This window comes from Rhamphochromis sp. 'chilingali' (genome assembly GCF_963969265.1).
Source record: "Rhamphochromis sp. 'chilingali' genome assembly, chromosome: 6".
Lineage (NCBI taxonomy): Eukaryota > Metazoa > Chordata > Actinopteri > Cichliformes > Cichlidae > Rhamphochromis > Rhamphochromis sp. 'chilingali'.
In genome coordinates this window covers 37,097,677-37,123,870 of record NC_137933.1, presented here as the reverse complement: position 1 = coordinate 37,123,870, position 26,194 = coordinate 37,097,677, and the positions used below count along the sequence as shown (strand labels likewise).

The following is a 26,194-nucleotide window of genomic DNA, read 5'->3' as shown; positions in this document are numbered from 1 at the left end:
CATGGGAGTGCCAAAATAAAGAGCCTGGAGTCTGTAAATGTCTAATTCTGCTGCATCAAAGTCCTGTAAATCATCCGACGCCTGGTTGTCCTGCTGAATAAAGTACAGTTCGCTAGTTTCATGTTTTAATTTCTGTAGAGCTGGGTGTCTCCGGTGTGTTTTATTTATATTCCAAGAATGAGCTCATGGTTTTCCATGTGGTTTGCACTTTTTTTAACAAATGATTAACTGTGGGTGTATGTAATTTATTTGGCTTGCAAATGAATGTTCAACCTACTAAATGTGTTTACTTACTAAAGTTGAGAATAAAGGTTTCTTCTGCTTAAGTCACATGTTTCTTTCCCTGTTCCACTCCTCTTAAAGCTGTTCATAAAATTATGACCCCAAAGTCATACTTGATCACTTTTAGGAATTTCCCACTGGAGCTCCTTTCCAAGAACATTTTTTTGTTTATTTTCTTGCTGAGAAGCTAGTGGCAAATTTCCACTCAAAATAATCCTCTTTTTATGCTCTCATTATCTGAATTTGTTGCACGGTTAAATTATAAACAGCCTTTAATTTTACATGAGACCCTTGAAGGTCCCTTGGAGCACCCCTCTGGGCCTGCACCCCTCTACAGGGCCGCCCTACTAAATAATGCATGAAGAGGGTAAACCTCCCCTGCATGGAAAATGAGAGTAACAATGTAGCATTCAAGCAGATTGCAACTGATTAAAAACACTACAGTATTGATAGACAATTGCCAGCCGTCGGTGTGTGTGTGTGTGTGTGAGTGAGAGAGACAATGTTTGACGGAGAGATACAGTGAGGAAGACAAGGGGACTCAAAGCAGTAGGTGGTGCGCTGCACGCTGTGTTAGACTAGGCAGCAAATAAAGCGTTATAGAACCGGAAATATGATATTTCCTTAAAAATAAAAGCATCCAGTGAAACAAGCAAAAGTTGAACGTGGGGAAAACGTGTCATTCCCTTTCTTAATGAGAGCAGTGTCCACATGTGCAATATTTAGCACATTAGTTATCCATGACTGTATTATTCGGGATAGCTGAATCAGTGTTATCCCCATAGATAGATAAACAGATATTTTTTATGCTCTTTTCTCTTTAAAAATCGCAACAATTTCGCGAGTGAAACTTTATTTTTGAAATACATCACCGGAAAAGCTCCGTGTGCGTTGTCTGTAACTTGACCGTGTTTCTGACAAGCCTCTCATTGATGTAAGCAGCGCCCACGGCTTAAATGAGCCTCGTTCAGGAGCGTTTCTTAGTTCAGACACGGGCGGAGAGCTGGCAGAGACGGACTCTTCTTCTTCTCCACCACCTCCTGCTGTCCTCCTCCATACTCTTCCCCAGTCTCCATCTCTCTGTCACTCTCCATCCATCATCCATCCGTCTGCGTCTTTTGGATACCTACCTTCCTCTCCTTACAGCGCGTCAGCCCAGCTGGATCAGTCCATCCTCCACATGTCTTCTCCACCGTGGTCCAACTGCAGGCTGCTTTTGCTGTAATAATGCCTGGCTGAAAGGCTCGCAGCGGGGTTTTTCTTGCAGCAAAGGGAACGCCGAAGAAGAGCTCGGTGGAGCGCGGCTCTGCGTAATGGATTTACTTTTGTCCAAGCAAAGTTGGATTTTGTGAAGAGCCTCGTGGACCCCTACAATGGTCAGAAAAGGAGGGCGTTTTTAGAAAAGGTGCTTTTGGGTTAGGAATCACATCGTCAGAGGAAATGCACAGAGGTGAGTTGTACAGGAGCCCCTCGGTCATCCGAGGTGCGCGTCAAGGTCTGATTCCTTGGCCACGACACGGACGACAGCACATTTCAACCTTGGATATAATGTTTAACGTTTAATCCTCTCTTTTTAGCGCAGCTGACAGTTTAACTGCAGGTTGTGGGATTTGATCCCATCAGAATGAAGGTGCCATGAAATTCAAATAGCCTATTAACCATGGATGCGCTTTAGAATATTAAAATGCGCCTCGTTAATTTAATGTTTTTCGCTTAATCTGATGCAATTTACAGACAGTTTTCAACGTTTTTTTTTTTTCCTGCTTTCTGTCACACCTATTTCCATTCTTCCTTTATTTGCATCTACTTGCCCTCTTGTGACAGATCTTGGTTCAAGCTTCTGCTGCTCAAACCACGCAGGTCCTCCAGGGTTTGGTTAGGTCTGATTGGCTTTAGTCGACCGGAGCACATTCGCTGCTAATTAGAAAGACTTAATAAATAAATAAAAGCGAACACCATTAATCATCTGGTATTTTGAGCATTTAATCGATAAAAATAGTTTTGTGGTTTTATTATATTGTAATGGTCCAGTGGTGCAAGAAAAAAAAACAGAATCTGTGCGGCACTCAGTTTACAATCAGTAAACAGTGGGAACAGATTTATGATCATAGTGGACAGCAAAGGTCAGATACAATTTTTTTTTTTTTAAAAAAAACGCACAGCAACGATACGAGCCGTCAGCGCGCATTGACTGCTTCCAATAAGGCGTAATAAAAACAACTCGTCACAAACAGTGTAGCCTAGCGTAAATCTGTCCAGAAAAGGAAACTTAAAGCTATTATATGTTTTAATATATGTTATCAATAACCTAAAAATATATACTCTCATATTACTTTGTAATGCACGGGTTACAGCTACGGGTGTCAATGGGTGCTACCATGGCCAGTTCCTTCTCTGCTGCGGTGGAAACGACGAAGTTTAAGAGCCAGTCACAGACGTCCCGCACACGCGCGTGCTGCCGCCGGAGCGACTCCCGCTGCAGCCACAGGATCGTGCCGTTGGCACAGGAGGCACGCGCCGGAGCACAAGGCTGCAACGCCGATTAAGTGCATCGAACCTGTCAAAGGGTCTGCATGTGTGGGCAGTTCACTGCATCGCTGAGGCGCTGAGGTTTAGGCCATGAAAACGATTTAACAGCAAAGCGAACCACCGCTAACAAAGGTGAGGAGAGCGTCACTGCCAGAAAGTAGCTTGGCCGCAAGAGGTTTGCTCAATACACGGGGATGAAAAAACAAGTTCTGGGCATGTAACTCTATCCTGACCACGTCTTAATAATAAGTGACCAGAAGATACATAGTGTTTTAAGTTCAGCTTTACAAAGAAACCTTAAAGAAAAATATTTTTAAGTAGTAAAAACTACTGAACAGGCTAGAGTTCCTTGCACTTCAAAATAAAAGCTGCTTCAAGCATTACTGTCCATATTAAGTCACTAACCTGCTGTTTCTAGGGAACTGCCTTTGCTGACTTTGAGGTGTGTTTGTAAATGCTCAGATTAATACATGAAAACCAATCCTGCTTGCGGTGAGTCTAATAGCCAGCATAGTCCGGTGTGTTCCAGCGCTGTTGATTTTCTGATGCTTTCAGCACCCTCTCTGGGTGAATGTACCTCACTATTTCACTACACAGGTTACAGTGTGAGTAAAACTGAAGCCTTTTTAGAGACTTTCATATTTTATCAACTGTTTGGCAACAGCCATGATGAACTGCAGGATATTTCTGCCTGGTGTGGCCATTAAACAAAGAATTCTGCATCTCCCCCTAATATAAAGACAGTTTAGTTTCTATGTCCCTTTGCTTTGTACTTGTAGCCACAAGGGAATTATCTAATTCCCAGGCACTTCTAACTCGTGCCCATAAGTTATTCATCTTGAAGCCACACTAAATCATTGGCAGGCAATAGTATCTCATGGGCCTGCAATGATATTTCTCCCACCCGTGTAACAGGGGGTGTCTCCGTAGGGTACAGCAGTGCTGCTGATTCTGTTTCAGTTCAGAAAGCTGCGGTGACCTCAGTTTGTGCCCAGCTTCTGCTTGGTTTGGACGCCAGAGTGAGAAGTGATGTAAAGATGAAGTGACATGACCTAGAATAGCAGGGTTGAAACCGGCGGTAACGTTTCCTCTTGTGCTTTAAAATGACCAGAGGTCAATGGGATGAGATGACCCAACCTACATTTTTAAAAGAGTGCTTTATTTCATAAGATGTTAGCCCATTAACTCATTTTTTTTACAAGTTGTGTCTATGTTCATAATCTCCACACTCCACCCGTTTTTATACACATTTGCAAGTTGTTCTCTTGATGTTGAAGTGACAAAGACTGAAATCCTGTTTAGCTGCTGATTTATTTATATTGTTTCAAAATATGTTACAACTACCAGAATAAATTATGCAACCTTTGCCATTTAAGTGAGTTTACATTTTTATAGACTTGAAACACATTTAAGTCACTGCAGCCCTCTGTCTTTACAGATAAAAGCACTCTTCTTACAAAGTCTGTGTTTTAAAACTTCTGACAAAAGGCCTTCGGAGTGTGGTGAGATTCCCACTGTGCACACTTTAGCTTTGTGGAGGGCAGCAGTGTTTCAGATATCTTCAGAATTTAGATTCTGGCTTATTCAGTGAAAAAGCCTCAGTGTGAGCTTGCAGCATCTCTCTGTTATTTGGGTGGTCTGCTCTCCAAAATTGCCTGTGGTAGTTCGTACTCCCACCTACTTCACTGCAAGATAATGGAGACAGAGGTAATGAGATCCTGAAGCTGGGAGGGAGGGTTTCTGTATGTGTGCATTTCAAAATGAGTCTAAGCATCTAGGCTCACTGGTACGTTTGTGTTCATTGCTCATGTTAAATGTGGATTGTTCTTCATTAGATACCCGCTTCTTTTCTTTTTCTCTCTCTTTCTGTCAGTCTTCCATCCGTCCTTCCTGGGTGCCATTATGCAATGTGCCACGCTCACACTTGCTCTCCTATTCGATGTGAGCGGGCCAACCTATTATGAACTCAGTGGGGATCAGGTCTACAGCGGCTTATCAGAGCAAGACAGTGTCAGAAGCTGTAACATGCGTGCTCTCAGCGCAGATATCATTGTACTACAACATATTCCATGTATTGGCCGTGTCCATGCGCTGCCCAGATGCCTGTCTTCTCATCAACGCTGTGGGCCCAGAGGCCCGGTATCCATTTTTTTGTGCGAATGCTTTATCTTTCTGGTGCCCAGAGGCTGCAGATTAGTAGGTGGAGTTGGTAGATTCAAATTACCTTTAAATAACTCTACAAGTATCATTGCAAGTCTGTTCACACTGTATAGGTACATTTAAAGCTGTGACTAATTCAAGTATTCCCACCATTCATATCTATATATAATCTTAGCTGTATTATTTCTTCATGTATGCCTTTATCTCACACTGAACTTTATCTCCATTAAGTGTTGTCATTAGCAACATATTTCTGAAGCCAAAATGCCTACTAGCACTGCACTTTAGTGTTGCAGATAAAACTATTATTGCTATTGATATTCTTTTGCTTCCACGTTTCGTGTTTTGCTAAGCATCTGTGGAATTCCTGAACAACTGAAACCATTTTGATAGTCATATGTGAAAATGTACTTATAGGACAAGGTAAACAATCTTTTAGATTAATATTTATTTGACATTTTATAGACCAACAATTTATCAGTTAACATGGAAATAATATGCAGTGTAATTAGAGAAAAGAATCACAGTAGCCCTTGTTTATTGTGCCGCGGAATGACAAGTACTGTCATAATAGTGTGTAGTAGAGTGTCACTATTGTGGCCAAACAGACTCATAATAAATGTAATACTGCTATTTATGGAAAATCTGATGAAAATAAATCTCCTGGTCCAATTAATTTTTGTACAGCTTTCTTAATTGTGTCTTTTTGCTTCTGTTTTCGGTAAATAAATGACACTGTAAATGGGGGTTGGAGAAAAAGTCTGTAACCATGACTGTATGAATCTTTAAAAACATGAACATGATATCAGTATTTCTTATTGAGACAATATGGCTATCATTAACACAGATATATCACAACACCCAGTCACTGAAAAGCAATGAATGAAATGGTGACCTCATGTCTAGTTCTCACTTTCCATCTTAGATTTGTGTTATTTCCAGGATGCCTGTGCACTATTTGTCCTTCCATGAATAATTTGTATTGATAATGGACTGTTTTTTTCCCTCATTCTTCCTCATTTCTCATTCTTGATATACCTTTATTGCATTAACTTTTCTCTCTCAGCTCTCCTCTTCCTTTTCCAGCCATACCTTTTTAAAAAAAATTTACTAATTCGATCACAGACGTACTTAAAAATGATATTGATCTATATTTCACTTTCATCAGACACAGGGGAAATCAATACCACAGCCGATCACATTCGGTGTCTGTTCAGTGGCTTTACTGCTGATGAACTCAAGGATATGAATACAGAATTTAAGTCACCTGTGACTAATGTGTAATATCTCTGTTTCACAGCGTGGGTACTCTTTTTTCTAATAGAAGAGGGTTTCGCTCTGGCACAGAGAACTAAAGGTAAGCTCAGGTACTCCTATTTTCTCTTAATGTTGTTTCATCCATATCGAACCAGTGTGAAATGAGGAGGCATTATCTCTACTTTTATCACATTAATTCCTTCAGGCCTCTCGTCCCTTTATAGCCTCTGCCTGCTTGTTCCTTTTCTTGCACCAATCCTCCGTATACTCTCCTTGCCTTCCAATCATCCCCCCATTCATCCCTTGACTCAATACCCCATCTGTCTGTCGCTCTCTCTTTTCCCGCTGTCTTTCTGATTTCAGAATCCCCGAGCGATTATGGCGGCCAGAGGCCCAACCAGAACGACTGTGGCACGTGGATCCGCAACATCAACGGCGGGAGTTTCACCTCCCCAAACTACCCAAACCCCTATCCACCCAATAAGGAGTGTGTTTACATCCTGGAAGGTAAAGCCAGATCACTGATGTTTCATCTTCTGCTCCATAGCGCCAGAACAGCTGACACAGTTTCCCGCCTTTCAGCGTGTTGCCTCCTTCAGTGAATGTCATTAGCCTGACTGGCATTGTTTTATATAACCTCGCTCCTATCTGATTTTCTGTTCTTTTGCTAGCGGGCAATCAGCCTGACATTTTTCCAAATGAGCCATCCGGAGTTTGTTTCAGCACACAGATACCCTTTGAGAATGATGGAGAGTGGCGTATTGTGGGTAGTGCCTGACTTCTGGTCTCATCAGAGCAGTGCTACAGTGTGCTCATCTTTATTGGCAAAAGATTCGGTTATTGAAGTAAAATATAAAAGAGATGAACATCTGCTACACAACTGAGCTCTGATGGCATATCACTGAATTGTAGGCATTCTTGTCAGCTTTAGTGTTCACCAGAAATATCACACCCATCAGTAATTTGGTTTCCTGCCGCACGGGAAACATAACGGAAAGCATCATTAGTAGCTATAGGAGATGCGGTCTGGGATGCTGCTTGATGTGTTTTCTAAACTGATGAACTGTTTATCCATGAAGTTAAAGTACAGGCTCTCATGCTGATGAGATGCGTGCTTTTACCTTCTGTGGTGGAGAATAGATTTTTCATATGGCTCAAGTGCTCCCCCTGTGGACAAAGCAAGCTCAGACCTATTGTTGGTGAATAAGCCTACTGATGTGTGCAGTAGTACCTCGCAGCAGGCCTGGGACACCACAGATGGAACCTATCATTTACTATTATTTAGTCCTGAATGGCCTTAGTCATATTCATATTCAGGCTCCAGTGTTCAGCCTTTCAGTCTGAATCGCAGCGAGATGGATGCTCACGTTTGGTAGAAGAGCTAATCAGATCGCTTTGTAATCATAAACTGTGGTTAGTGAGCCTCATTGATTGTCATGTCCCAGAGTTCATCAGCTCAGTGATTATACATTCTGCTCTTTACGTATCAAGCTGTGTCATTTACGTGTGTGTGTGTGTGTGTGTGTGTGTGTGTGTGTGTGTGTGTGTGTGTGTGTGTGTGTGAGAGAGAGAGAGAGAGAGAGAAGGAGATGGAAATTTATAGAGAAAATGAGACTCAACACATCAGGGAGTGAATGCACTCATAGCAGGAAGTGCAGGCATACAGGCTGCTCATTCAAGCAGAAAGGTTCAAATTCAAAGGCAAGAACAGAAGCAAAAACTCACACAGGGAAAAGAGAATCACTTTGGTTATTTTAGTTCACTTGTTCTCTGTGCCATACACATGTACCACCCTTGACCTTGCTCTTTTTTCTCTTTTCCTGGGTGCATTTTGCTTCTGCAAGCTTGGCATGATTGAGAGCCCCACGCCCTCACCCTCAACATCTCTTTTTAGTATGATTCATCTCTGAAGGCATGAATTGCCCTTGCAACCGACTATGTGTGTGTGTGTGTATGCGGGGAGGGAAGGCATGGTATTAAAGTGCAACAAACATTCAGTACATTCATCTGGATCTGCATGACAGATGAACTTGTGAACTAGAGTTCATGCTGTGACTGCAGTGTTGTGTATTCACAAAATCAGTGACAGCAGTGCTGACATATCCCACAGTGGCTCCATTTGTGGATGCTGTGGTCATGTGTGTCCACATACACATGGGTGACACATTAAAGGAAAAGTGCAGAATAGAATATTTTAGTGTTGGGCCATTGCACACCTGTCAGAAAATGACATTGATCATACAAGTTTCTGTAACCCACTGGAAGGATGAACAACTTTGTCACAAGATATATTCTCTCATTTGGTGCTTTGATGATGGTTGGAGAGCACTGCTTGACATCTCCGTCCGAAGTCTGTCGTAGGCGTTCAGCTGGGGTAAGATTGGGTAATGCAAAGGCAATCAAATGTGACTCACATAATTTTTATACTCATTCAGTGCACCCTTATACCTTATGGATAGAGCATTTTCGTCCTTGAAGAGACCGCTCCAGTCCAGACAGAAATGTGTCATCATACACTGAAGACTCAGAAATGCTCAGAGCAACTTTGTACTGATTTGAAGTGAACCTCTTCTGAGGCGAGAAGTGGGCTCAAACTATACATGCCAAATATTTCCCCAGCAAACAAAATCGCCTTCTGTATTGTGAAGCACTTTGTGATTTTTATCTGTGAAAAGATATAAATAAATTTGACTTATTTACTTACTTTCTCATTGTAGGTTTTCCTTTAATTTGTCACCTGTCTGTATATGTATTCTTCTGAGTGATGTATGCACACAGGGAATGCACTGTAAACAGACTGAGTAGCATAACTTGAAAGTATAAAATCTAAGCTAAAACTTGTCTGCGATGGATGAATGGATGGATGGATGGATGAATGGATGGATTTTGAGTTAGACCATCATATTCGGGGGTGAACACCACCTGTGCTAATATTGGTCATTATTCATAGTTTGAATAGCAGAAATTACTTTGAAAGTCCTCAGTAATGCAGCCTGTACAGAGACAGGAAACACTTTCGTTTGGATTGATCATTTTTAATTCAGTGCTACTTTTCAGTAGTCAAACCACTTTCTTGTGGGCCACTTGTCATATTTTCCTTGATCATTTTGGTTCTCTCTAGAAATAGAATATCATGCCTGAATACAACCTTAAGAAACATTTACATACAGTAAACATTTAGCATGGCTAAGTATCAGAAATTAACAGTCAGCAATGTGGAACAGGATTTACAAGACTTTATAATCTGCACCTTGCTCTGAGCCAACTTCTAAAAAGTTCATGTCACCACCCAGATTATCTGCGTCCTCTAAAGGAAAGACTTAATTGTATTCTTTTCACAGATTTTCTCCCTTTGTTTCTTTTCTCTCTCTGCTCCCTTGTTTGCCAAAGCCCTTCCTAGACAAAGGATTCAGCTGTCTTTTGATAAGAACTACTACATAGAGCCATCGTTTGAGTGTCGCTTCGATCACATCGAAATACGTGATGGGCCATTTGGTTTCTCTCCACTTATTGATCGCTTCTGTGGGGGAAAGAATCCAGAGATTGTCACATCCACAGGACGTTTTATGTGGGTTAAGTTCACCAGCGACGAGGAGCTGGAAGGCCTTGGATTCCGAATCGAGTACACCTTTATTGCAGGTACAAGCAACCGAACGGCACATTTGCACTGAATGTAATGGCACAGAGTGTGAAAGCACGTTTTTGTACACATCAAAGGTTTTGAGCAAGATGTGTGAAGAACAGGATCTGATTAGTTTGCTTTTATCCCAAAACATAAAGGAGAATCTGATCTCCGTATAACAAAAGGAATACTTATCTTCCCCCCTTTCCCATCTTGTTTGTGTTCATTACCAGTGAAAGATGATGAAAAAAGACAGAATGGACATCCACAGTTCTCTCATAGATCTACAATTTTCTTCAATCATAGATTCCCCCCCCCCCCCCCCCCCCCCCCCCCATTTTCTTGCCGTTCAATAGAGACAAGTCCAACATCAGAGCCTTCTAAATCTAAACCCAGTATGCCCAGAAATCAGTGCCTCCCATCAGGTGACAGATATTAGCTCCAAACAGACCTCCTTTCTGCTTTATCTAGGATGCGTTAATGTGATCTTATCTTGTGTTCTCTTCTTACCTGTTTCTGCTATGTGGATTGAGAGTAATGTGCCATCCAAATCTTATCATTTCAGACCCTGATTTTCATCTGCACGTGGGTGGACTGCAAAACCCCATCCCAGGTAAGCTCTTCAGTATTTTGCAGGTTTGCGTTCGATCCTTTTTGAAGAGCTCCTCTGTGCTCAGAAGCTTACCGGAGGCTATCTCAGGCACTGGCGTTAATGCTGAATGCGTAAATGTACCTTGACAGGCATACGACTGTATATGAATTGAAAGGACGTACATGAGCACACATGTACAAATTAAAGAACACGAAAGAATGAACACACACCTCTTTTATCTTGCTCTTCCCTCCCTGCCTTTCTCTCTTTGTTTCTCTGTCTTCTTATTGTCCTTTTTCCTAATCCGCTATGCTGACTTCAGTTCAGCCTTAAATCCTTTTCTTTCCTCAATAAAATCCATTATCTGTCCCTCTGTTTGTCATGTGTTTCTTTTCATAATAACCATTTTTCTTGTTATCCTCTGCTCTTTTTTTTCTATTTGGTTCTTTTATGTACATCCATGTGACCCCATTCTTGACTTTTTTATTTTACACCCTTCTCTCCTTTCATTTTTTTTCTTTTTTTAATGTTTCTCCTCCACATTTCTTTTGTCTCTCTGCAGAATGCCAGTTTAATGTTGGTGGATGGGACGGGATTATCCGCTCCAGTCAGGTGGAGGAAGAAAAACGAGTGAAGCCTGGTGATGCCCTGGACTGTATCTGGACAATCAAGGCTCCTTCTCAGTCCAAGGTCAGTACAGTACTGACTAATTTTAGTCAGTAACCAGGTACAATCCTTAACACATTTTTTCTATCCTGCTCGAGCTCCATTGTTGTGCTTTCTAAACACTAAAATCTAGCTGGTGTCTATCTTTCTGCTTGAATGAGTCATGTTCAAACCCATTTCATTATGCCAGACAAATGCACACCTTGAATAAATAAAATCTCTAAACATCCTCCATTCTCACTACAAAATAAAGTGGAATAACATTAAAGGGTTTTTATTCATCTCTCTTGGGGATTGTGGTAGGACTCGACTTAAGCGGTCAAAGAAGTGCAGGAGACTGATGCTGTCCAGTGTAGCAAGTGATTTATTCACCATTCTGTGGCCCAAGAATATTTACAAAGAAACAAATAAGAAACTCAACTCTATAATAAACTCAATTCAAATAAACATAACTGAACTTAAATCAACGGAAATTAAGGTCAAACTGCACACAGCTACACTGACCTGAACCCTTCTTCTGAAACACCTGAGTTCGTCTGCTTAAATAGTCCCCTTAATCAAACACTTTCTCCTCTGGACTATTCCATTCAGTAGGTAGGTGAGATGAACATGATTATATTCATCCTCTACTACTCCTCTTGACTGGCAACATAAACTCTGGTGTAATCAATACATATCACAACATTAAATCTATTTCTTTATAAACCCTTTAAAATCAACTTTATTAAATTATAAGAATTCTGCCCCTCCTGCCCTTGGTCTCTTCCTGTGACCTCAGATGAACCCAGAAGGTATAAAGCAGGAAGTAGAACTACATTTCTTCCTTTTGCTTCTGGAAGACAGGTAGGTAAAGGTAAGTTCAAACAATACAAATTAACAGTTAAAATAAATAACATGTTAACTTAACAAACTTGCATGAATTGATTTAAACCAAGATGTTATATTATATAATCTGTAAAAGTGCAGAACATAAACAAACCCGGGATAGTAGATGTTTGCCTATTGCAGATTACATGTGAAATATGGTTAAATCAAAACAAGAATGTTAACTAAGAATGTAGACAAATGGTCTTCTCACCCACTTTGTCACAGGGATATTTGTTACACTGGCAACATACTGAGTTAGCGCCACAGAAAGACAGAAATTTTACATCTAAAGCATCAGTAATGTTTCTCTCAGTTGTGTTCAATCATTTCACGCCTCTCAGCGTCACTGAAAATTGAGGTTACACATCTTTCTCAGTGAATTGTAAGAGCACAGGGGCTCTGTTCACATCCCAGCTCAGAATATTTATTTTGGCCACTAATGGAACTGTGGAAATGACAAAAACCTGCATGAATCCTGTCCAAGATCGCATGAAAATGATACAAAAATCTCATTGCAACAAATGCAGTTAATCCCAGAATAGATATGAATAGTCATCCATGAAAAGAAATCTGAGGAGAAGTAATTTTGAATTTTACCATGAGGACTTGAAAGGAGTTGAAGCGAGTGTGTGTGTGGGGGGGATCCTTGGAGTACAAACAAGAATAGGAACGACTCAGAATATCTAAACAGTCATGAAGTAAACTCTGAAATCATCTTGTATACTGCCAGTCTGTTCAGTGTGCCCCACTTTCCATTGCTTCACCTTCCTACTGTTCTCTGTCTTTGCACCATTAATTCTTTGCACATTCACCTATTACTATTGTGATGCTATTACACATTTCTTTTATCTATTTTTGTGTCACTGGGAAACTATTTTTGATATTCTCTGTAAGAATATCAAGTAAATAAGTAAACATGCAGCCAAGAAGATGTAAAACCACAACCCGACAAACCACCTGTTTACTGTTTACCACTGAAGGGGGACGCCTAGGAGGTGGTTTGTGGGTGTCGGTAGATCAGGTTTGTGCCAATTCACGCAGAGTCAACTCAATACTTTTTTTTTCTTTTTTTTAATCATGTTCCTTGAGCTGCTGCTGAGCAGTTTTTACAACGTAGCGGTGCAGTTGGTGTTGAGAGTGTTATTTCCTTGGAGTGTACTCAGTCTGTTACAGCTATGGCACCCCTCACCTATTTAAGTAAACCTCTTGTATAGACGTGTTTTTTGCCACATTTTTGAGCCAGTTTTGTCACATTTGAATGGCTAGCATGTAAAAAAGTAACATCCACATGAATGCCTAGGCAGGTTGCATTGTAGCACAATGACCGCTGATTAACTTTACCTTCCAGGGGTTTTAGTGTTGTGGCTGATCGGTGGATATAAATCTGAGTGAGTCTATAAATTATTTACATTTAAATATGTAACGGTAATACATACAGTAGCATTGTGCGCTCCTTTCATTGAGAACAACACTTCTGGCAGTCTTGTCTGTACTGTGGCTGTAATTTAAAACATAATAGGTGTGAGCATTGCAAATACACAGATAGGCAGCATGGGAAAAAGCAGTGCAGGCGAATTTTATTTAGTGTGGCCCTTGAGATTCACGAGTAGGCAATATTTTCAGGCCAAGAGTGAAAACCCAGTGATAAGTTCTGATATTTATGACTAGATATCAAAAATCTCATTGGAATTACAACCGCAACCTGGCTAGCCTTAATTCATTGCTGCTCTGCTTCTCCCTAGTGACTAAATGAGTCATCCACACACTCCTGGGCTGCTCACTGGGCTCAATACACTAATGCACACAAATTCATGCACATCCTATTAAGTATAAAGTGGCAGATGCATTCAGTCACAAATTACACAGTATCCATTCACACAGTACAAGTAATTACCTATGCACATTAAATACTGATATGTATATAGGAAAGTAATATTTTATTCATACACGATTTGCATGGACACGCATTCTTTTCTTACTTGCATAGAAAGTAGCCTCCACAATCGCTTCACTGATTCATCACGTGCAGTGTGAAGCAGAAGTGAAGATGATCTGAATTTAGTAGAAGGACAGAGTTTAGTGGCCAGACATTAGCTCAATGACGCAAAAGGAAAAGAGCAGCAGGCTCAGCAGCTATTTAACTGCTGCCTGCTCACCGGTGTCTGCGAGCTAAATGTGCTGAAATTTAATCTGAGCCATGGTCATGATTTTATCATGTCATTATTCCTGACGTGACTTGTGCGCAGAATAATTTGTTGACTCGTGCTATGCAGTTACTCACAGTGGGAGCTGAAATGAAACACAGTTATATACTTGGGCTTAATAATAAGCAAACTATGCTGTGCTGGCTACATAGACTGTAAAGATAAGATGGACATTGCTACTGTGACAAAACCCACTGGTTTGTGAAATTAATTTTGAAGCTTGGCTGGCATTTTAACCGTCACCAATTTTTTTGGAAACACACATTGGGTGCAAGAGGTGGCTCTGACTGAGAAATGGAAAGTGTTGCACCCTCATATAGTGTCAAGGTAGCCACATCCTAAAGCATAACCTGCTTTGTTGTTTATTTTACTCAGCATGGATCCATGTTAGCATAATGAAAATTACTTTGTCTTAACTGATGTAAAACTACTGATTGAGGTCATTAATTAGTTTGCAATAGCTATGTATTTTCTCATAGGCTGCTTTATAATAGGGAGTCACCCCCTAGTGGTAATTAGAAAAAAATGCAGGTTTACATGTCATCACCTTCCTTTATGTCCAGTTTGTAAGAAAGACATTCATAAACAGGGCACAGGCTCAAAGTGAAGTTGTATCTCAGTAGTAGTGTTATTGTAGAAAAAGCACAGGTGTAGTAACAAAATTATATGAATAAAGAAACTGTATTGAGGATGCTTTCTACTGGCTGCATAGTCTAGCATTTTTACACGTTTCTCTAACAAGTCAAAGGTCCTGTTTCAGTCCAGTAAGGAGACCCACATATCTCAATGGGGTTGTGTCAGCAAGAGTGTCTGGTGTTAAAATGTGGCAGATCAAACATTTAGAACTACCTTCTAGCGTGACCCCTTGTGACTAAGGGAGCAGCTGAAAGTAGCTTTTATTAAATCTGTTTTGTAACTGGCTTATTCTTTATGACTTGCTTCTTTGTGCTTCATGCTATAACCAGGTGAAACTGTTATAGGCTGAGAATCGATGCGATGTTCAAGGACAAACTAGTGCATTTCAGTCAGGTTTTTAAAAATCCCATTAAATTTTGGGTCAGTACAACATGATAAATACAAGGTGTTTTGATACTTGTGTTTGACTGCAATTTCTGGAAAGCTGAAATTTTCTGACTTTCTGACCAGGTGAACACACCATTAGTATTTCATTCTGAGCCCAGACTTTCAATGCCAGGAGAGCTGCAGCTTCAGCTCACTAGTCTTTCCTCCCTGCGGCATTCTCTGAAGAGAACCATGAAAAAAACAGTGTGTGAGGAACACAGAGCACGCTGCTCCATATTCTCAGATTTACTTTTACACATTGCTATACATTGCTATATGTATCACAACCTGGATGAATTAGATTTACTTTGTTGAAGTAAATCTATGTTCTTTCCATCTGTTAAACTCTTTATCCTTCCTCCATACCTACATGCTCTAAGGAAGGGCTTTATAACAATTCACAGGTTCACGGGGTTCTTCTCTTATCTGTGTTTTGTTTATTACGAGTGTCTGAACATCTTCCGTGTCTGCTATATTGGGTTTTCTGATTTAATGAATATTTTTCACACTTTGCTGACATAAAAAGTAAAGTTAGTCTGCTGTCATGGTTAGACAGCAGTGAAGCGAAGTGATGTATCGCTGTGAATTTCATTTGATTTGCATCTCCTGTGCATCCCCAGATCTACCTGCGCTTCATAGACTACCAGATGGAGCATTCCAATGAGTGTAAGAAGAACTTCGTGGCTGTGTACGATGGCAGCAGTGCCATTGAAAACCTCAAGGCCAAGTTCTGCAGCACCGTGGCTAACGATGTGATGCTTAACAACGACATGGGAGTCGTACGAATGTGGGCCGACGAGAAGAGCCGACTCAGTCGCTTCCGCATGCTGTTCACATCATTTATTGATCGTGAGTGCCAGTCTTCCTGACAATACTAATTCAGCCTGGACCCAGCATTTTAACATCTTGTTTCCTCATGTGAACTTCCACATGGTTGAGTATTTGGCCTAGAGCCATTTGTTATGCTGTTAAAAAAACAAAACAAGCATAAGACATCAGTTTCTGGATGCCATCTGGAATACACAGAACGGGCTCAGTCTGACCACACGTATAAAAACTGTGAGCTAGACAATTTTTACGGCATCAAACCCGGCATTCTGCTGCGGGTTTAACACTGCTGTTGAACAGCACTTTATGCATCTCTGTAGATATTGACTAATTAAAGGGATTTAACCATCTCTAGCTTTTTTTTAAGCTGACAAATAAGATAAAATATAACAGTTTTGTGTTATTATTTGTTTATTAGGAGTGTGATTTGTAGTTTTCTTTGCCCTCTTTGGCTGAATAGTTCTCTGTTAAGAACGGGTAAGCCGTAGGGATTTATATAGATAAGATTTTGTTGCCATCATCAATTCTGCTTGTTGGTTTGGTGATTCATTAACACTTCCCTAATGAGTCTTTGTCATTTTCCTGTTTAGGAAAAAAGAAAAAAAGCCTTCACAGGTTTTCAGCATTAGCATGGCTGATTTACTATTTGAGTCCAAACACATTCAATAAACAGAAGAAAAACGCTTACATGTGACTCGGGCATGCAAAAAGTTCTGCTGCCTTGTGTTTTAGATTCAGCAAGTTTCATAAAAATGTGTTCATACTAATAAAAGAAACTGAAACTTTGGAGAATCTGGTGCCTCTTCTCAACTGGAACCAGTTCTCAATTCCCATCCGTAAAGAGAAAATACATGTTGATACTTTCAGGATCTTCCAGGCCCTAAATTATCAACCCCACACACACGAGCAGTCGTAAAAACAGTTGATTTATGAGGTCCTGTGTTGTATTTGCATCAGCAGTCAGCAGCAGACACTGAAGTGGCATTTCAGCAAGGAAAGCTAATTACGCTGCGCCATGTTTAGACCGCAGATATGAGAAAACCAATTATTAACTCCAGCATTTTTAAGTAACTGAAAGTATCAAATAGTTTCTTGATATGCATGTCACCGCATCATACTGTGTTTATTATAGGTCACTTACAAAAGGAAACTAGAAATTTATTTCTCTGTTTTGGTAAAAGGAAATGCTACATGGGGTTAATGGAAGTAATTTCAGTTTGGGCTTCATCACTTTTGAAGTACAAGAGATTTTCAGACAAATGCTGCCAAAGGTTGCGTATAAAGTAGAAAGAAATTGCCAGGCAGAAAACAGTTTTCTGTTAGCACACTGTAATATTTTCATTAAATGCCTGAATGGACTGAAATATTAATTGCTACATTCTCCTGCACACTTCCCAAGCCCTGTGTGAATGCTAATGTTGTTTTCATCAGCAAACCCATAGCGATTGCAGTCGCAACTTGAAGGCTTTTAGATTCAGCAAGAGTGTTTTTGTTTTTGTTTTTTTTACTTGAAGAGTCCTTAAGATCATTTGGATCCTCATTAATTCTGACTTTGAGTAACACACAGTTCATCTCAGAGTAGTCTGAAGACGCCTGAAGAACTCCTAAACTTTATTTGGTCAGAGTCAGCGACTGGCTTAAAGTTTGCTTGGAGGTCAGAGGGAACAATTAATCTTTGTCACTTAGTACAAGATGAGTTGTGCCTTTTGCACTCCGTCATGTGCTCTAATCTTCCAGCAGAATCCCCTATGAAATGTAAACCAGGCACATGAAAGCCTTATTAAATAAACACACGGCCACACAATGCACACACTCAGATGAGTTATGTCCTTGTGTGAGGAGAGAGGCTGTGAGGGTGAAGCGCTGTTGACACCTTCCTAGAAACTACATTTTGAAGGCGAGAGACACATAATCGGTTTGGAAGTGATGGTGGTGTCAGGGGAGCGACCCTGTCTACTTTCTCACTGGGAAATAGAAGGAGAGCACACTCCAGCGCACACATACTCTGTCATGCACAACCTCACATACATGCCCATATGCATGTCCCGCTGTCAAAGTTATTTAACCCTGAGGCAGAGGAAGCAAGTGGAGGCACAAAGCCCTCATCACAATGGACCTTGGAAGAGGGTTGAAACTAGTAGAGCAAACTAGAGTCTGTTTCAGCTGTGATAAAGACTCAGAGAGTGTGTGTGCACACAGCCGCTAAGCTTGTGTGTTTAAAAAAAGAGAGAGGAAAAAGGGGTGGAATGATTTACTCAGGGGAGCTTGGAAGGGACAGTTTGGAGAAGCGAACAAGCCATAAGAGACAGATTTTGCTTTGTACTGCATGCGAAGAGGAACAATATTTATCTTTGTGAACACCATTTTAAAAGCATGCTCATCCTTTGGGCTCAACAAAGAAGTATAAATATGAGGCATACATTAATCATAATTGTTTTTGTTTTTTATGTTATCATTACTTTATTCCAATCTATTCTCTGTTACATCCTTTACTCAACTGAACAGGACAAATCTGATTGGGTCATATTTTGCACAAGTTATGAGCTTTAGGATTGGACAGTGTGCTTAGCACTGTTCTGGCTTTGAATCTCTCAGTGTGGACTTGGCATGTTTTCCCTCTCTGAACTCCCATTTGTTACTCAGTGATTCCTGTTTGTCGTGTATGTGAGCGTGAATGGCTGTTTCTGTGCCTGCGCCATCCTGTCCAGGATATACGACACGTCTTATACAAATAATTGGATACTAATGGATTTAGTGTAAAACCGACTTGAAATTAGATGAAGAAAATATCCTGTAGACATCATTTTCTGTTATTGTTGGCAACTGAAATGGAAACAAATTAAATGAAAGCATACTACTCATCAGCTGTTTTAACCCTGTAAAGCTTGAACCATGAAATAATTACCATAAAATTCAAATTTTTAGAAACTAGAGTGTTTATTGAACCTTCTGACAAATTAAAGAAAAATAAAATAATAATTTGCATGTATTAGTTTTAGTAGTAGTTTAGTTTTAGTTTTGCTCCTGGTATTTCTGTGCAGTTTTTTACAGTGGCAATGCATGTGTCCGATGATTCATATGATCAGATTTTTTGGGGGGAAAACACACTGAACCACACAGAAACTCATGTATCGAATATGACACACTTGGCGTTAAAAGTGTTTATAATATAGGGCTGCTCTCACAAAGATCAGGTTTTCTAATTTCCCTTATTTTGTATTAGACTCAATAAGAAGTTTTAGTTGCACACTCCTGTTTCTTTACAACCCGACATGAATTTTCCATTTGTTATATAGAGGACTTTGTGAAATATTAACCAACTATTAGTGTTAAAATATTCTGTCTGCTAAACAATTCCTCTGGACTAATAAACAAAATACTCTATAAATATCCTTAAGTAACCTAAACCCAGTTTCCACATCACCCATCTCTAGTTCCACTTGGCAGATAAGAATTGGCTTTTGCTGCAGCTCCAAACTTGTCTATACGAGTATGGAGTCATCTGCATCTTCTTTCAGCCTTGCATGTCTTCCTGCTGACTGGAAGTGCATCGGTCTCCTGAGCCCAGCAGCCAGCCTCAATTACCAGCCGTCTCTGCCATCACAGTCTTCATACGCTGAAAGTTGCTTTAATGTGCTGTGTCTCGCGGCACCTGCCTAACCACCTGCACCCCCATGATGAACCGAAGCCATTTCTGCCCCCACATCCCCACCTCTGCCTTTCTTTTCATCTTTTCCCTATTCCCCCTCTCCACCCGCTCTCTGTCTCCCCTCTGTTAGAGTCTCTTGACGTGATGGCTGCAGTTTAGTGAAGCCGTCATCTCCTCCCCTCGTCACTCCGATGTTATGTGTGCAGGAAATGATGATGCATGGCCTTATGTGTACTGTGTCTCCATTAGACCTCCAGTGTTTCAGAAAATAATAGAACATTTCATCTTTTATTACGGGCCTCTACAGATTTCCACAGCCAAATGATTATTGTTTTATTGTTATCATCAAAATAGCTTCTGGTCCTTTTCACAGTGTAGTCATCTTTTACTCAGCACTGTTAGACAGATGTTTTCTTTTTTTCTAAATTCCATTATCTCGGTGTATTGTCTTTTGCCTGCAGCTCCTTGCAACGACAATACTTTCTTCTGTCACAGCAACATGTGTATTAACAACTCCCTGGTCTGCAATGGCGTTCAGAACTGTGTCTACCCATGGGATGAAAACCACTGCAAAGGTGATTATCTTCTTTCTTCCAGCTAGCTGATTAAGATTTACATGGCATGTTTGTAGAGTTTGGATTTGCTTTTAAATTTCCCAGTTTTCATTGCTTTTTTCCCTCTCGTTAACCTTTTTGCTACAGAGAAGCGATCTAAGGGGCTTTTTCATCAGATCACTAAGACCCATGGCACCGTTATCGGCGTCTCATCAGGCATAGTTCTTGTTCTTCTTATCATCTCCATCCTGGTCCAAATGAAACAGCCAAGAAAAAAGGTAATACAGTCTTTGTTTTGCCATTGGTTGTAGTTGGACTTTCATTTTTTTTTTTTTTTGACTTTTCTTTTTTTTCCCCAAGCTTTATTTTCATTTTTAAATTGGAAAACAAATAAAAACAAACAAACAAACAAAGCAAAAAAACAAACAGAAAACTCACAACTTGTATCTATGCCTTTCAAGGTTAACCTCAGACATCTGAAAACCAAACACAGAAAATACAAGCATAATAATAATAATAATAATAATAATAACAATAATAATAATAACAGCATAGCAACATTAATAATTACAGATTTTTTTTAAAGCAATCAAAAAAAAACAAAAAAAACAAATAACTCAAAAAAAAGAAGAAAAAAGAAAAAGAAAAAAGTGAGCAAGACAGAAAACACACCATGTGAACCCCTCCCACCATCCCCCCACCCCTTTACCCCTGTATGGCTCTCAACCTCATCACATTGTGTATCAAGACAGCCCATATTTACACCTATCTATAGAAACTCTCATGCACAGGAATCAACATCTCCCACGATAAAACTGCAGCATTCAGGAAATCGAGTCAGGAGGGCCTAACCGGGGATCAACTCAAGGCAGACCCAGGGGGATTTGCGTCATCTCTATGATCTATTAGGTCCAAAGACGGTGGTTGGACTTTCATGACTTTCATTCAACTAAGAGATGTCGGAGCCTAAAAAGATGATACAATATTAAAAGCAATGGAATTACTTACAAGTTGGAAACGAATGTAGCTCTAAAGACAGAAAACAAAAAAAGCTTATGCTTAGATTTCACCACATGTCATAAATAATCCAGTACATGAGATAGGAAATGTATAGTCGCATTGTAATATCTTCTTATGTTACACCATTTTCTCTTAAGCTTCCTTTTCCATCTATTTTTTATCACTCTATGATGCCTCATAACTCCCAGAACCCATTACTTACTCAGTAAGCATTACTTTATGGCTGTCTTGAGGTGGCCAGAAATATTGGAGTCTGACTCTCCCATAATGGATTTCTCCCTGAGTGAGTGCTGAACATTTTTCAAAGTGGAGACCCTAAAAAGGAGTACTCTCCTTTTGACTCATGCTTTAAATGGATATAAAATATATATATTAAAAAGCAAGCAAATAATGTGCATTGAGTTAAATTATTCATTCATGTTTATGGCACAAAAGGTACTTACTAAAACAAGTGCTTAAGTACTTGTTTTACCATTTTAGAAACATGACTGTTTAAGTGGAGAAAGTTAGAGAAGATTCAGAGTTAGGTGTTTCAGATTTAACATTTAACTGGCATTTCCCAGCTGACACCCATCCAGTTAATCAGCACAAAAAAGAAAACATACATAAATGTCTCATGTGATAAATTAGTCAAAGTCAAATTTATTTATATAGCACATTTAAAACAACAACTGTCAACCAAGGTGCTGTACATTTCAGATAATCAAAAGAGATAAAAACATAGGAAGACATGATAAAATTAAAGAAAAAGAAGCATAAAATGAGATGATTTGAGTAAGAAATGAGACACATAAAAGTACAAATTCATTCTGATTTAAAACCCAAGGTTTTGAAGTGTCTAATGTTGGAGAGGTCCTGATGAAAAGGGGAAAATAATTAAATCTCTGTCCACATTGGACCAAATCACTCATATAGGAAAAGGAGAGATTTAGTTTTCAGAGTGCTTCAAGCAGCACATTTATTGCATTTTTTTTGACAGTTTTAAGACTTAAAATGGTTATTCCTTCTATTGTCTTGATATATGCTCATGCTGCATCACAGTGAACAACCAGTGGCCTGGTAATCACTTAAGTGTATCGTCTGAATGGATCTTTTTCTTTTCAAGGTTGTAGCTCGACGTCCTGGTGTTTTCAATAAAGCTGGATTCCAGGAGGTCTTCGACCCTCCCCACTACGAGCTCTTCTCTTTGCGTGACAAAGAGATGTCCTCTGACTTAGCTGACCTTTCTGAGGAGCTGGACAGCTTCCACAAGATGCGGCGCTCCTCCACTATGTCCCGCTGCGTCCACGAGCACCACTGTGGTTCACAAGGCTCTGTGGCTACTGGTGGTGGCAGTATGAAACACAGCCGCACCACTCTGAGCTCGATGGAGCTGTCCTACCACAACGACTTCTCCAAGCCGCCACCCATGAAGACTTTCAACTCCACAGCCAGCTATAAGAAGAGCTGCTATGGCTACAAGCAGCACTCACAGACTCACGACTGCGACCAGCAGGTCATTGAGGACCGAGTCACAGAGGAGACCACATGTGAGATTTATGGGCGCGGTGCAACAGGAGTGGGTGGAGGAGCCGCAGGTGGAGGAGCAATGGGAGGAGGAGGAGCATCAGGGATTGCAGGAGGAGCAATTGGTGGAGCGGTGGGTATAACGGGAGGAGTGGCAATGGGTGGTGGGATGGGTGGTGGAATGAGTATGGCAGGAGCCATGAGCATGGCAGGGCCTAGTGGCATCGCTGGAGGTATTGGTGGGATGGGAGGAGCCTGTGGAACCCTCAGTGTTCGTGGCAACAGTGCTCGTAACAGTACCACCATAGTTGATCCACAACAGCGCTCGATGTCCATGGACTTTTAGATGGAAGAAAAGAAATGGAAACAGATCTTGCAGGTCGATCATCTAAAGAATGCAAGACAGGAGGACTATAATTCCAAACTGATTACTCCTGCGTGCTCTTCTGCCATTGGTCTTCAAGCACTGGTATTGTGGGTTAAATCTCGAGGACTCCTCTCATTCTCATGTGTAGGTTTGGGAAGAATGGATCAAAAGAACTAAAAGGAAGTGGGGAAAAAATCTGACATAACTACTGGTTCTGTTCTTCAGGATACTGAATGATTCGGAGTGCACAAAGTGTGGAGACATCTGGTCTCTGCAGTCTTATACTCAATAAACATCTCCTTCCATCAGAGACTTCTAGGAGAATGTTCTCGCATGTAGACCCAGACTTCTCTCTGTTGGGTTACCACTCAAACACAGAAAGAGAGAAACCTGGAGAGATGTTGTAGACTGACTTTTTGCATTTATTCACCTGCCATGCACAGATATATGATATATGATCGATAGTGTGTCTTCTAATAATTTATTTGAGTCTTTATTTTTGTCAGTGTACTGTACCGTTAAGACCAGTATGTATCCAGCCTCACGATGATGCTTGGCTTTTAACTCTTTGATCTTTTTTATTTGTTGCTCAGACGATTTTATGAAGGTGACTCATCCATGACATGTTGTGTTGATGATGAGGTGGAAGATGAAGAAGTTGTTGTTATCAATAATGATCAACTAAATATGAAGATGGCGATGATAATTATGTGATATTACTATAATAATTATGTATTTTTCATGGTTACCTCACATATACAGAAGGTACACTTCATTCAGTCTCTCCTCAGGAAGAGCACATGAAGAGACTGTCTTATTTTGCTAAAAAATACAGAAAAAGACTATTTCTGCTCTGTGAGTTTTATAGCATAAGAGGATTCAGACTTTGAGTGATCATTTATCAGATATAAATATTTGGATGTGAGCCCTGGCTTGAATCAAGATAGCCTCTCTCTGCCATGCCTCTCCAAACCCCTACCCTTAAAAGGAGAAAATGTAATTCCTCTGTGTCCCCATGAATCGAGTGTGTAAAACAAGCACAACCTGTTTCCTTACAGTGACAGACATGTAGCCTACTTGGGACTCAATTATGATTTTAACCACTAGTTGTATAATTTCATTTTGTTGAATTAAATGAGAGCTTATTCACCTCACCGTGTGAGTGTTTCTGTTCGCTGTAACCAAAAAAACATAAAAGTAACTCTGCTCAGGCTGGAGATGTCAGGACAAGATTCACTTTGTGACATGCAGGCAGAACAGACACAGCCTATGCAAAGTGTTTTGGTTTGCTTTGATGCAAAAGGGGCTGTGGGGATACTTTATTCCCTGAGTTGTGCGAACCTTAAGATTGAGTTTAAGTTGAACACAAATAATCAAAAGCTGACAAATTCCACTTCCATCATCTGTTGTGCTTAAAAGACTTTTTGAGTGGAATGCATAATGCATTGCTTCCTGACCACCAAAGACCAATTAAGCTTAATTAATATTTACAGATTATTATTTTCTCTTTGCGTCTCACTCTGTCTCTCACTTGCTCTCTTATTTGCTTTGCTGTCATGATGTGTTTGCCTTGTTAAAAGCTTATGACACAGTCTTAAAGTATTTGGCCGTTATTGATGCTAATTCCTTTATGCATTGGGCTGGTCACCTACACAGTGACACCTACACGTGCTGTCTCGGGATTCAATCTAATGATATTAATCAATACATTATGCTGAAATCACTCTTGAACAATTCAATTCAATTTTATTTATATAGCGCCAAACCACAACAACAGTCACCTCAAGGCGCTTTATATCGTAAGGCAGGCCCTACAATAGAGATACAGTAGAGCAGATTTCACAAAGTCTCACAGCTCACTACAAATAACAGTCAGCCAAAGTATGCAGTACTGTGAAAAACTAAGTACAGCCTGCAGCAAGTAATCATTTTCTGAACATTATGAGTCTAAAATCTTTGTGAAGGAATTTTGTTCCACTATTCTTTGTTTGAGTTCATTGAGGTCTGCAGGTATTCGTTTCTATACGCAGCTTTCTTGCAGTCTCGCCACAGCATTTCAATCAGGTTGAGGTCTGGACTTTGAGCCACTGCAACATGTTGTTTCTTTTCACGTTCAGCCATTCTTTTGCAGGGATCTGCCAAAACCTCTGCTTTTAGGTGGTCACTATTGCTGATGAACATTTAACCAAGTGCATTTAATTAACAGCACATGGCTGTTACTTTTTTCCACAGTACTGCATAGAGTAGTAGAATTTCTATAACACAGCATAACATAGTGGGAAATTCCATTACAAATTGTGTTTCATGTGAAAACAAAATACTATCTGTTTGTATTTTTACAATAATAAGTGCCAAAGGTCACCATTAACATCACTGAGAAACGCATGCAATAATAAAAAAGCAGCGCCACCTGCAGACACACTGCATTCAGCATGCGTTTTTATTAGATTGATAAGATTCGAGCTAAAGACACAAATCTGGACATCAAGAAGTGTTTTATACGCATATAAACTAAGACATATGACAGATTGCGGGTGAATTAAATGGCAAATAAAATCAGTTAGAAATCATTGTAACATAAATAAAGTACCAAAAAAAGAATTTAATGTGTCTAATTTAAATATCAAAAACATTTATTTTGTTTCTAAATCGGATCAATGTCCACTCGTATGATCTGGAAGTGAACCAATGAAATGAAATTGAAAAGCTGAGATGTCCTCTCTGGGATTGGAGTAATACTCTGTGACTGTGGTAATAAACCTGTTTAGACAGTAATTGTTCTAGTTTATCCTTTTGCTACGTAGTACACACAGAAGAGTATACAACACGTGTATAAGTACATGCAATGAATGACGTAATAAGCATTTATAATTAACAGGGTGTGACTGATTGGATGAGTTTGTTGTCGAAGTATTATTGCACTGTTCATGGCCTCTCAGAAGAGGAGTGAGACGGGACGAGGAGATCTACTGACACCCAAGACAATTTGCACGGACAAGCTCTCATATCCCCCTCCGGTCCTAATGCTG

At 40.1% G+C, this 26,194-nt stretch overlaps 1 protein-coding gene across 1 annotated transcript; it reads left to right on the top strand.

Moving 5' to 3' along the window:
• The first annotated feature begins 1,246 nt into the window (after positions 1-1,246).
• neto2a (neuropilin (NRP) and tolloid (TLL)-like 2a) lies at positions 1,247-24,310 on the top strand. The gene is made up of 10 exons (XM_080884225.1): positions 1,247-1,732; positions 6,272-6,328; positions 6,592-6,735; positions 9,619-9,867; positions 10,416-10,463; positions 11,005-11,132; positions 15,862-16,090; positions 20,180-20,293; positions 20,420-20,550; positions 22,398-24,310. The coding sequence occupies exons 1-10, from the start codon at positions 1,723-1,725 to the stop codon at positions 23,142-23,144; spliced, it is 1,857 nt and encodes a 618-aa protein (XP_080740351.1). The 5' UTR covers positions 1,247-1,722; the 3' UTR covers positions 23,145-24,310.
• Positions 24,311-26,194: the final 1,884 nt, after the last annotated feature.

What these genes read in the sequence shown, in the direction of transcription:
- neto2a (XM_080884225.1), top strand. An exon ending in GTGTGTTTACATCCTGGAAG is followed by an intron (nt 6,736 to 9,618) that starts GTAAAGCCAGAT and finishes TGTTTGCCAAAG; the next exon opens with CCCTTCCTAGACAAAGGATT. An exon ending in ACTGCAAAACCCCATCCCAG is followed by an intron (nt 10,464 to 11,004) that starts GTAAGCTCTTCA and finishes GTCTCTCTGCAG; the next exon opens with AATGCCAGTTTAATGTTGGT.